Source organism: Lissotriton helveticus, chromosome 4_1 (genome assembly GCF_964261635.1).
Source record: "Lissotriton helveticus chromosome 4_1, aLisHel1.1, whole genome shotgun sequence".
NCBI lineage: Eukaryota > Metazoa > Chordata > Amphibia > Caudata > Salamandridae > Lissotriton > Lissotriton helveticus.
In genome coordinates, this window is record NC_136063.1 from 701,055,048 (window position 1) to 701,067,850 (window position 12,803).

The 12,803-nt window shown below is 45.7% G+C and overlaps 1 protein-coding gene across 2 annotated transcripts in view; it reads right to left on the reverse strand.

The window, feature by feature from the left end:
* UBE2V2 (ubiquitin conjugating enzyme E2 V2) overlaps positions 1 to 11,389 on the reverse strand; it is a 163,682-nt gene extending 152,293 nt beyond the window's left edge. The window contains exon 1 of one of the 2 annotated variants that reach the window (XM_078687319.1): positions 11,235 to 11,389. In XM_078687319.1, the coding sequence (XP_078543445.1) occupies positions 11,235 to 11,250 (16 nt within the window). In that variant the 5' untranslated portion in view covers positions 11,251 to 11,389. Of the gene's footprint in view, positions 1 to 10,991; positions 11,014 to 11,234 lie in introns of those variants that run through there. The other variant, XM_078687320.1, reaches the window with a different exon arrangement.
* Positions 11,390 to 12,803: the final 1,414 nt, after the last annotated feature.

Genomic DNA, 12,803 nt, shown 5'->3' on the forward strand with positions numbered 1-12,803 from the left:
CAGGTTCTAAGTTACTTTGAAGTTATTGTTCAGATAATCAGATAAAAGGGTTGTGCTCTTGGTCAAACAAAAGGAACAAATTACTGCCTACTTATAATTTGACAGTCAATAAACCTTTGTGGTCAAACGCATAACTAAGGGCTCCATTAGGATGGCGGGCGGATCGCCACCGCCGGCCCGGCGGGGCGATCCGCCCGCCATCCTTGCTGCAAAGACCACCGCCATATTACTATGGCTGGGGGAGCCGCGGCAGACGGAAAGACCGTCCGCCACTTTTCCGCCCAGTCGACAAGTCGACCGGGCGGAAAAGGGTTCAATATGGTGGCAGTGTCTGTTAGACACCGCCAGCCATATTAAGATGTGGGTGGGAACATGTTGGTATACGGTGTGTGCATGCGGGGCTCTGTTGCGGGCCCCCAGGGACTCTGCGGGGGGGGTGCACATGGGGGTGTACCATTTCAATGTACAACGTGCCAGGCACCACGCGGTGCCTGTCATGTTGTGCATTGAAAGGCACAACCTGCCTTTGTGGCATTGCGGCGGGCGGTGTTGCGGCATGCGCCCGTTAGTGTGGCGGGCGCATCGTAATTGTGAATGAGGGACCGCTGCACCCTCAGCGGGCGGTCCCGTTTTCTGGGGGTATGGCGGGGAGACAAAGTCCGCCCGCCATACTAATGAGCCCCTAAGTTTTCTAAATATCTGAACCACAGTACAACATTGCCACAGTTCTGAACGGTATTCCGATAAGCCTTGTGTTCTTAAATCCACTAAGTGAAAGGGGTTCCACAGGCGTTTGGTTTTCCTGTACCATCTGTCCCAAAACCTCCACGGTTCTTACCATCCATCAGTGTTACAATTCTTCGTCATAAAGCTACAAGTCATTCTCAAACTGTGAATAACCACAACGTTAATAGGTTTACGTACCTGTACGTTTTTATAACATCTATACAGAGCCAGGGAACACCCTTGTTTCACTACCTAGTGCTAGGTTTGTTTGCTTATTTGTGTAACCATTTTCTTCATCGAGCTTTGCCTGATGCTACGGATCTGATTGCCAAGTCCAACTACATAGTAAAATATTGAATGTGAGCAGGCACAACTGAGGGGTACCATGAACACAGTTCACTGTAGAGTGCATGCTTGGGCTGCCACCCATCTTTCCTCTTGATGCCGCGCATAGACATTTGTAGAGTGCACACCTCATCTACAAAATTAAAGATGCTTTTGTTTGTTTAAACTTGTAAATCTTTCCTCAGCTTTCGCATTATTTCAACTGTGAAAAAAGAAGGACTGAAATAAAGTAAAGGAACAGACGTTAGCATAGCTAGTTTCAAAAGCCTTGCAAGGTAAAATCGGTTTTAATTTCTAAAATCAACAGTATGCGTTTGTGGCTGCTTTAGAAGGATGGAGTTTGACCAGAAAGCAGTTTCTTTCTAACAACCATACAAATGCTTTCTGATGTCTTGTTTTAGGACTGTGTGTCTTTCAAATAGTGTATTCTTCTTCTGCATATTTGTTATGCTTTTAAATAACATTATTTTACACCTTTTCAAAATATGCTGAAGACACAGTGGTGTTTTGAGGGACAGGAGAGGTTTCCAACCTAGCCACACCAAAAGAGGTCGGGGGATTGGTTATAATGTGTTGGTTGCACCCATGGCTTAATTTGTGATATAGCAGTAATATGTGCATGTTCAACATAGTTTTTATGAGGTGGATAACAACTTGCCACCATCAACAGCTTTTTCATTCGGACACTGTACACTGCTTCTACCTGCTCTCACCTGGATATACACCCGAGCATTGTGAAAAGGTTTTATAATGTGCTGTTGGGAGTCAGAAACAGATGACCTTTGCAGCAAGTGTGAACTTAATACAAGTACATGTTTTTATGTGACTCACTCTAGCGACAGTTCATTTCGAATAGGTGTCAATTGAGGCGGGGGTGGGGGAGGAGAGATTTTGCAAGGATCATGCAATGTGGTGAAGATGAGATATCCAACTTAAAATAACAAATCAATTGGAAAGCATCATGTGCAGACAAAAGGGGAAGCGAGAATGAGTCTTCAATTTTTGGCATTACCCTTGGATTTTTATTTTGTGTGTTTTACTCTAAAAATTTTTATTATTTCTCCAACTAACTGAAGAGCACCCGTTGTCTTTGAGCTAGGTGGCACTTTATGAATGACAGAAATAAATTAAATGACTTGTCTCAGCTTCTTTGGCATTTACGGGTCTATGGATTTATTTGCAGATGAAATGTTTACTGCTGTCTGGGTCAGACTACTTCCGCTTTACATGTTTGTCAGCATTATGTGCGTCTGAATGTTATACATACATACACACACACAGACAGACTAGTAGGAACCGAGGCAGTAGTGAAAAAAGAAAGCAGGATCTCACTACATTAAGGATACACCTGCTGCAATCACTGCACACAAGCATTTCACCCCTGGCACTCTATGCACAGTGGAAAGGCCTGAGATGGAGATAAACTCAAATGGGCAGATTTACTAAGTTTGGGACCAATGCAGTGCAACAACCAACGTTTCTTTCTGTGCTGCATCAAAGGATAAGAGACAAGCATTTGCAATGCATCGGTTTCACCTTTGGGACGTTATATGTATTTAGGAATGCAGCATATTAGCCTGGGTGCTGAAACATCTACCGTTTTTCAATATGGAGGGAAGTAAGCATCAAACTACGTGACACGCCAGGTATGGGAACACATGGAGAGACATATTGCCTTTTAGCGGGAAATGGTATAGTTCAAAGCTGTGTTTTTAATATAGAATCAATGCTTTCTGTGGTCATATTACTTAAAATATAAGATTTGAAGACAATTTCTATGGACCAATGTCTGTGCACCTGGTAAAGGAACTAAGGAACAATCGAACGTGTGGGAACTACAGGATAGAATAAGCAACACACAACGTCTGCCTGGGCTGAGAGTGCAAACTAGGCACTGTCAGGGTTGGGAAAACTCAAAAAACCCTAAAGTTGGAGCTCAGTATATTAAGTCGTATTGATAATCACTAGCACCCTAAACTGTAATGTTCACTTAGTTTCTTTCGAATGACTTCCTATCGTCTCAATGTCCCTGAGAAGAAATTCGTATCACATTATCGATCTCTAGTTATGCCACACTATATATACACCGTGAATCACATGTCTTAATGCAGTATATATCTGGAGTGGTACAGGAGAGTGGGCTGAACGATTTAATGGCTGCCTTTCACAAAACAGTTTCTCTGTTTACACTGTCTCTATACCTGTATGTCCCATTCGTCAGTCAATCTGTCTACCCAGCCTTCTTGTTTGACTTACACCATCTATCTGTCCATCCTTCTCCTTAGCCCATTTGTTTGCTTATCTACTGAGCCATTTACCCGTCTATCGACCCAGCTCTAAAGTTATTAAGGACAGCCTCGCCTCTATTACAATGCCTGTGCCCCTGTAACCTGAGATGAGGCGCTGACTTCGCACTGATTCTTTGTCTTTGACTGTGCGATGGTCTGTATGGACTTTGGCTGTAGCCTGCACCGCACGTTCGCAGTGATGTGTTTGGGGCAGAACTGAAAGCAGTGCAGGGACGTTTATAACACCCTGGCAGATGCAAGTAGCAACTGTGATTTTTGTTTTAAAAATGTGCCACCAAATTGCAAGAGGTGCAGTTCATATTTTGTGCCCAAGAAAGATTATTGTTCCCACCACTTTGAGGTCTACATTGTGTGCGCGCAAGTATGTGTGTGAGCAGGGTGAGAGGTGTAAGTGTGACTGTGGAGGTCCTGCTGGATGTGTGCATGTTTGCTTGCTGCTGTGCACGCGGGTATGCGCTTCTGTTTGACTACCACTGCGCACATGTGCCTGTGGTTTCCTCTTAGTGTCTGACCGTGTTTATGTGTGTGTCTGTGAAGTGTCTTACTGACAGTGCATTTATGTGTGCCTGTGAGTGCTGGTGTGTGTCTGTAAGTATGCTTGATTTGCGTTCCTGTATGCATGCGCATATCTCCATAACTGTCTAATGGTGTGTTAGTGTGTCTGTGGTTATATGCCTGCGTGCTTGAATGTGTGTGCCATTCTTTGTGAGTTTGACTGGCTGAGGCTGCTTGTTTGTGTCTGTGTGGCATCATGGCTGTGTGTGTTTGTTTACGGTCTGCTAGTCAGCGACTCTTGATGTGTGTCTGCCTGAGTCTGTGAGTGTATGCACACTAGACTGAGTGTCTCATTGTCGGTGTGCCAGTCTGTGTGTTGTCGGTGTGCATACCTCTAAGACGTAATTATGTGGCTGCCTGTTTGTGTGTCTGACTGGAGTGTTTCGACAGAGGTAAAGGCTGGGCTGTCATTCGGGCGTCATATCTCCCCACTCACTAAATGATTATGTCTGCTGTCAAGCAGTCTGTGAAGGGGACACAGACTACACACATGCTACCCCCTTGTCTCGCAGAAAGCTCGGGAGAGACTGTTCTGCTCTCTGGCCACCCGGTCTGTTTCCGGGGCCCAGTTATAGCCGAGACAACACTGGGGGTCAGAGGGGTGAGGGGGAGAAAGGATTAGGAGCTCTGGTCCAGGCAGGCACCGGAGGAGGGGTCTATGCCATAAAAGCTGTTCTAGGCTCTGCAGCGCGTCTTCCCGGCACGAGGAAGCGCAGCGGCGGAGGAGAAGTCTAGTCGCTATGTTGTTGTTACACAGCAAACGCTGCAGTAGCAACAGTAGAAAATACAGACCTGAGCGAACGAGGCCGGGAGGAAAACACAGGCACGCACTGCCCGAGCAGGAGTCAGGAGGAGGGACTAACTACCACCCACCGAGGGCAGACTCCCTCTAAACCACACCGCCCACGGGCCCCGCATCAAGAAGGGACCTTTGCTAAGAGGCCCTATGCCGCAGTGTGTGTGGGGAAGTGCAGACACGGAGCGGGCCACTTCCAAAGAGAACTTCCTTGCATCCTGTCCCCGGAGAGGCGCCCTTCCCCCCACCGACCCCTCTCGATGCGCGCAGGAGCCTCTCCTACCTTCATGTCGCTGATGATGGTCGGGAAGAGCCCCCCGAGGGCGCTGCACTCCTTCTCCATGCCGGCATCCATATTTCGGTGCACAACACAGTGACTCAGAGCCGGTGCAGGACACGGACTGCGGGAGGGGGCGGGAGAGGACACGGACGGCGGGAGGGGGCGGGAGAGGACACGGACGGCGGGAGGGGGCGGGAGAGGACACGGACGGCGGGAAACGTGCACAGGACAGCGAGGGGGGGTCGGAAAGGCACACGGAGGGGGCGGGAATGGACAGACTTTCAGTGAAAGGGGAGGGAACGGGAAAAAACGTAACTCCGCCCTGGGAAAAAATCTCGGGAACGCCCCCGAATCTGGTCCGGCCTTGACGGACAGATCCGGCACTCAATGGCTAGCCTCCATTTATGGAGCTAGCCAATGAGAGCCGGGGGACGTTCCAGAAGTCCTTATTGTCAACAAAGGATTTCACCTGCGCCGAAAAGCTGCGCAGAGCGCAGCCTTCGGCAGGTGAAACCCAAAAAACAGCACCAGGTCTACTAAGATATGGCACTGTTTTTCTCTTAGCCAATGCTGGTGCATTTTGCGCAAACTCACACCAAGTGCAAGGCTTGGTGCATTCTGTCAAGCCTAGGTTTTGGACTGGAAGTGAACACTCAGTACAAAAACTATGCCTTAATACATGTCCCACTTTCTAGTGTTGTGTACAGTGCACCACCCATGTAAAGTTGGAAAAATGTGGAGACTTCTAAAGGTTGCTCCACAGTTACGCCAGCCTCGAGGAGGCATAATGTTCTGGTGAAAATCCAGATCTACATACATTACCAGACAGTAATTTACATGAAAACACGTGGGTGGCTGCATGGGAACGCGATGTACCAGCCATGAAAGGAAACCTTAAAGAAAAGTAATGCACAGCACCACTTTGCGTTACATTAAGCAAGTTTCCAAAGAAGATCAACATAAATCCCAACACTACTAATTTACGTGAAGGCTCCATCACTTTTGTGATACAAAGTCCAACACTTTGCACTGGGTTTATGTCCCTTTTCTGCAAAGCTGGCTCAAAGAGTTAGTAAATATTCTAAATAGTGAATACTTTATACGAAAGGGAAAGACAAACAGGTGGAAGCCAAAACTAAAAGTATGATATAGATATAGATAACTGAAGAGTGAAATGCAAACAATACGGGAGAAATAGGGGGACAGACAGAGTGTTGAGCCAAAGGGTGGAATAGGAAATTGAGGAAAGTGAACGCAAGGCAGATGAGGAGCGATATGGAGAGATCACAAAAAGATAATGAGAAAGAAAGATAGGAAGAGACAGGAAGCAAGAAGGTTTTAAAAGTTATGCAAACACTACACATTTTTGCCTATTGTAACTGCCCTAGCCTGCTTTTGAATTAAAATGTTCAGATTCATTTTTAAACCGTTCTTTAAATAGAATCCTTAAATAACGGAGTACTATCAAGATCTCTTTCTTTTCAGAAAAGAACAAAACTAGAATGCCAGCTGCCTCCACTTCTTTTCGCCCAGATGATTGAGCCCCTGACCAGGATAGTTAGATGTGATGCCAAATTTTGGCATTGCATTGGGCTGGTGGAGGGAATGATAGCCTATACGCAGAAGATGTTCTATTGTGCCTCCCCTGTCCCCGGGACTCTGGGCCGTGAGCACTCCACATTCCGCATTCAAACATACCTGAGGTTTTATACAAGGAATATAGGGAAGTCTCGGGGTCTGGACCAACTGGTCTAAGTCTTTATTGATTCACCTTTGCGGAGATGCAGAGGTTAACTCTTGGTGAGAATCTATACCGATGAGACTGCTTAGTTTTAAATGCCTGGGAGTCTGTATATGTCTGGAACCAGGCCTGACATGGAACCTTAACCTGAGGCCACGGGTAATGTACATGAAAGGAATCTTTCAGTAACTGGCGGCCCTCCTACTCCAAATCTTCGGCAGAACCACTCTCTTTGTAAGGAAGACCCTGTCCTCATTTTCTCTACGCCCAGCAGAGTTGTTCTCTGATGCCGCCCCCCCCTCCCCCCACCTCTTGGTTTTGAGATCGAACGCAAGAATTCTATCTTTCCTCACCATCTCATCACAGCTGCGCTTGCTCCAACTAAACTACTTGCATAGTACACACCCCGCAGTCTCTGGCAAGCTTGTAGCATACCATCAACAACTTGTTTCAAGTGCTCCACAATGGACGCTGACTTACACGTGGTCTGGGCCTGTCCCGTAGTGACGACGTACTGGCAACTCCATTGTACTGAAACTGTTCTGGATTCCCCACCGCCCTCGTGCTAACCCCTAGGATTGCGCTCTTGAGAATTATGGAGGATGTGGGCAGCAAATGGGCTGAGCGAACACTGGTGGTCTTGGCCATGCTCCTGGTGAAAAGAGAAAAATCGCCTGACGTTGGAAGGACAGCCTCCTGCCCAAATTGTAGGACTGAAGGTCAGCCATGGACTGGTGTGTGAAGATGAAGGACCAGATTTAGACCAGATTTAGAGCCAGAGGCTGTTCAAGTAAACATGTGAGAACGTGTGGAAGATGGTGGGAGTATTCTGGATTGCTTAAGGTTTTCACAACCTTGTGAAGGGTCCTCGAGTGACTCACAGCGTGTGCTGTCTTGTCCTGAAAAACAAGAAGCTTGTAAGAAAAAGAATCCTTAAATAAAACTGAGGTGTAAAATGTCTGCATCGCGACACCCAGGAGATCTTGTTTGGGGTCAAGGTAAACAAGTTTTCATGTTTATTTTGTCCTTTGGACAAGTAGGCCCTTTGGCGGTCTGTTTACTGTACCACATTATGAATCAAGAAAGGGCACTGTCTGCAGTTAGGGTAATGTGTGTCCATATGTTAATGCTGTTTGAACCTGCATTTATTGTTCATTAATGCACAGCCTTTATTATTAGGGTGAGCACTCCAAGGAAAAGTTGTATGCTCTGTCTGCACTACTGACAGTGGTTTCAGTACAAATATTTGTACACGTTTGCTAAGTTTACCAATATGAGGCTATGTATAATATTCCCAGAAGGCTCTCTGATTAGATGCAAACATTAGCAGAAGCTTGAAAGCAAGAGTGATGATTCTTTGCGGTCAAAATAAAATATTAACACAAAAATACAACTAGGAAAAAAAAATTGCTAAACAACTGCGAAATTTTAAATACCATTACGTAAGAAGCATCATTTAGTAAAATGTGTTGATGCATGCTAGTATTTTCCAAAAATATTCCTAATGGAAAATCAGTGTAACCAGTTTCAAAATGATTATGTACAAACATGAAAATAAACACGCATTTGCAAAGCCAAAAGGTCTGACATGGGTGGTCAGCCTTTGGTCTTCTTCAATGCACATCTTCTCTTGCCATGGTTTTTTGTAAAGTGTTATTGTTCTGAGAGCTGCTAGTGAGTCCGCACCATTATAACGAACAACGGGAAAAATATTTTTGGTCTCAAAAAGCACACATTGCTACAGTATCTCCTGGCACTGAATTAAACTATATTATGTGCCGATATGCTCCTTGCAAAAGAGAAGAATTCTGCCACTCAGAGTGAAGTCAGCCTATAGGTGGAGAGAAGGAATTTTAATAAAAACAAAAGGTCTTGGTTAACACCAGACTTAATAGGGGCCCAACTCTTGCAGAAAGTCACAAAAGTGCAGACATGAAATATGTCCTTGCATTGGTGTAGATTTATTGCTTTCAAGAATTCACAATCATTTACAGAAATAGGCCAAAAAATCATACTCTTGAAAAATATTTGAGAACAGTATTTTAGCACGAGCAAAATATGCATGTGAAGATAAGCTCATGCGAAAAAAAAATTGAATTTACAAGTTCACTTTCCTTCCAACCACTTTTATTCCCCCGGGCCTGGAAGAAGTTTTACTTCTGCCCTAGTCAAGAGTAAATTTCCAACCTCTCTCAGTATTGAGTATGGGAAAAGATTAGAGAAGAGGTGGTGAAAACGCATACAACATGCAAGTTAGAAAGGTTTGCACAGAGAAAGCGAGAGAGGGAGCAAGACGGGGAAGAGTAGGAACATAGGTAAGAGAGAGATTAAGGGGAAAAAGAATGTCTGCCAGTACATCCAAACAAGAATATGTAGCTGGCTAGATCTACCATCGTGTGGGGTTGGTCACATGCATGTGGAGAAGAGATGTGGTTCTCCTTTCCAAATGTTGCTGGGGCCTCTTCGCCATTCCAGTTGCTATGACTGTGCCTGCTCAGCCAAATGCGATCTACTGTTCGGTGAAATAGAGGGCAAGAAAGAAAAACACAAGCATGAAGAGGAAATCACAAACCTACCTATTGTACTAAAAATAATTTCCAGATCAGGATGGGATTGCCAACTGGCTAACTTCGGTTTCTAAGAATGGAGAATGAACCAATGCTCCCGACCAGAACTCCTCCTGCTCACTGTTCTCACACACCCATAGGTTGATCTACTACCCTGCCAACTTGCAAGGGTTTTATTGTCTGATCTAGGCTTCATCTTAGACAGCTTTTTGCTGCACTAACTGTTGAGAGGATAAGGAAATCATGACCCTGCACCCATTTCTGCCAACAAATGTGTTTAGGACTATCTCAAAAAGCCAGTTAAATGCAGTTTTAGATACAGAACCTGCCACATTTTCTTCAAGTTTTTACCCTAGGGTAGATATATCAAATCATCTTTTAAGCTAAATTTGTATACTAATAATTTATGATCAATCTTTCCTGCTAAATGTTACTTTCCTTTCAAACATATTAGGCGACAATGCTCAAACCAACTGTAAAATTATATTGTTTCCCAAATCTTCCTGTTCAAGTGCCCAGAAAGTGCATAGTAAAGTTGTCTTTAAATGGCATTGTTTGGCCAGAGACGAGTATTCCAGTATGCTTTAAAATTTTATTCTTCATCTCAGATTTCAAAGGGAACTCTCTGTAAAATTCTACCTACGGTCAACAAATATTGCTGTCTGCTATTCTGTGTAATGCACGATCCCCCAAAATACTGAGGGGTAATATTTATAATAAAGCATTGGCAAAGTTAGTAGGTCTGATGTTAGCTTTATACTGTTTGGCACTGACAACGCTTGCTTATTAATTTGTTTTTTAAAAACTTTATTACAAAGAAATCAAAAAATGGCTGGCTATGTGTGTACAAGAGCATGCAGAGGAGGCCATTTAAAAATATATACATTAATAATTTTTCGTAAAAAAGCCACTGAAGGATGATTGCCAATACACACACAGCTGAGAAAGGAGCTCTCACAAATATTATGTTGCCGCACAGAGACAAAAAAAAAAAAGAAAAGAAAAAAGAAAGAAAGAAGAAGAATTAGAGGGAAAACTTACACTGCTCATGAATCTAACTTGTAGTCGTGAGAGTGTCTGGGTCATAGCCAAGTGTAATCACTTCAACAGAGAACGAAAACGCGGAAAGACGACATTTGGAAACCAGGTTCAATATACACTAAATGGATGGTATTACTAAAGGTGGTAACAGGGGCCAACACTGCCCTGGTACTTCTTGAACCAGCAGCGAAATTGTTGCAGAAAGGAAAATGACACAGTTAGTGAGCCGTGACAGCACAGATGTGAAACTATGTCAAATCAAGGAGCTGCAAATATGACTTGCGACAGAGGCGCCGCTAGGGATCACAATCGCGTCCAGGAAGCAAAGGGAGACTTTTGAGTATGCATTGCGACTGTAACGAGGCTCACCAAGGTACACTGACAGTGACAGAACACCATCGACGCGATAGAGCACTGCTAAAGTGGCCATGGCTGCAGCTGCCACGGTAACAGGCACAGTGATCTTTGACAAGGGTTAGGACATGAATACGGCACTGTGCACTTACACTGGACAACAATACAAACAAATATATATATATATATATATATATATATATAACAATCACTGCATTCGTTCACTTAAAACGCAAGTGCAACAACGGCCAATGGGCTTGGGGACAATGACAGGCACCTGCCATGTGCGTCCAGCTGCGGATTACAACCCCTTTGTCGCACGTCACCCCCTCTCCAACGTACAGGGCCTTCTCTAGGGAGGGTCCCACCACACCGGCCTGTAAGGATATCTCAAATCAGCTGCCTCAGGGAAGACGGGTGCACCAATTATTGGTACCCTTCCCTAGCACCCCCCTCAATGTTTGTCACAAGCCATCAGGTACGCGCTGCACCCCATCCCCCGCAGAGACCCCACACCCACCTGCACTGACGGCCATCTTGTCCAGAACAAGAGCCGCGCCGGTGATCGAGCGCACGCACGTGACGTCAACACGACGTGAACCAGCAGCTCCGCAGCGCGGGCCGCGATGTCTGGTTCAGGGCTCCGCCTACCAACCTCATTTCCGCCTCTACTGCCATGCCGTCACAGTCAGTCAGAGTTGGCGACTCACGGTCTCCTGTGCTGTCACATTTGCTTTCGGATCTCATCGGACAGCTTTGGGGAAAGCTGTGCCATGGGTCAGTCTGGTTCACGTAGCTCCAAGAGCAGAGCCATCAAAAGAAGTCAATCACGCAACAAAAATGTAATAATGAAAAAATATAAGGACTTTAAAATGTAAAACAAAATAGTTTTCGACATTTATCAATGCTTCAAGTACATTTAAACGTGCATCGCTGAATTGAGTGACATTTATTAATAGTAATATTTAAAAACAAGCATTGGCATAGCCAATAGGTCTCGCTTTTGGGACCTTCTAAGTATTTAGTTATGCAGCACAATATCATTGGTGCAACAACATCAACTGTTTCGTGCCTAAACACTTATAATGTCCCAAAAGCTGGACCTATTGGCTATGCCAATGCTTGTTACTTTTTGTTCTTGGGGGAAACCGGGCTAGTGCCAGGAGGGTCAAGGGTGAGTGGCAGGGAGGTGAGGAGTGAACGCAAGGAGGGACAAGGGTGACTGTCAGGCCATGGGGGTGAAGGGTGAGTGCCAGAGAGGTGAGGAGTGAGTGCCAGGGAGATGAGACGTAAGAGTCAGGAGGGTCAAGGGTGAGTGCCAGAGAGGGGAAGGGGGAGTGCCGAGAAGGGGAAGTATGAGTACCAGGGGTGAGGTTTAGCTGCCAGGCCCAGAGTGGTGAAGGGCTAGTGCCACGGAGGTGAAGGTTGAGTGCCAGGTCAGGGGGATGAAGGGTGAGTGCCAGGGAGATGAAGGTTGAGTGCCATGGAGGTGAGACGTAAGAGTCAGGAGGGTCAAGGGTGAGAGCCAGGGAGGGGAAGAGTGAGTGCAAGGGGTGAAGGGTAGGTGCCAGGCCAGTGGTATGAATGGCTAGTGCCATGGAGGTGAAGGGTGAGTGCCTAGGGGGCGGAAACTATTACCGGGTCATCAACAGCAAGTATCCTCTTCACGGCGGACTCAAGAACATAGGAAGGAGACACAAGTTGTATGGGTGGTTGGTCACTCATACGTAAAGCACGCTAAACCTGTTTTCTTTCCAGGCGACTATGGATAGAGGGCGGAACAGGGAGGTTTCAAGGTTCCTTTCATGGTAGAGGGGGTCTTTGCCTCAGTCATCTTAGGGGGTTCTTTACAGAATTGCTTGATAGGCACACCCCACCGCCCTCAGTGGTTATTTTACACGTGGGTGGCAATGATTTGGTTAAACTGGGCAGGAGAGTCCTGATGGAAGAGATAATCTCAGCAGTGAGCTGGTTAGCAAAATTACGCCCAGGCTGCACCATAGTGTGGTCTCAGATGATTCCTAGGTTCCAATGGAGGGGGGGGGGCTCTGTCAGGGAGTTGAATCACTCAGTAAAGAGGATCAACAAC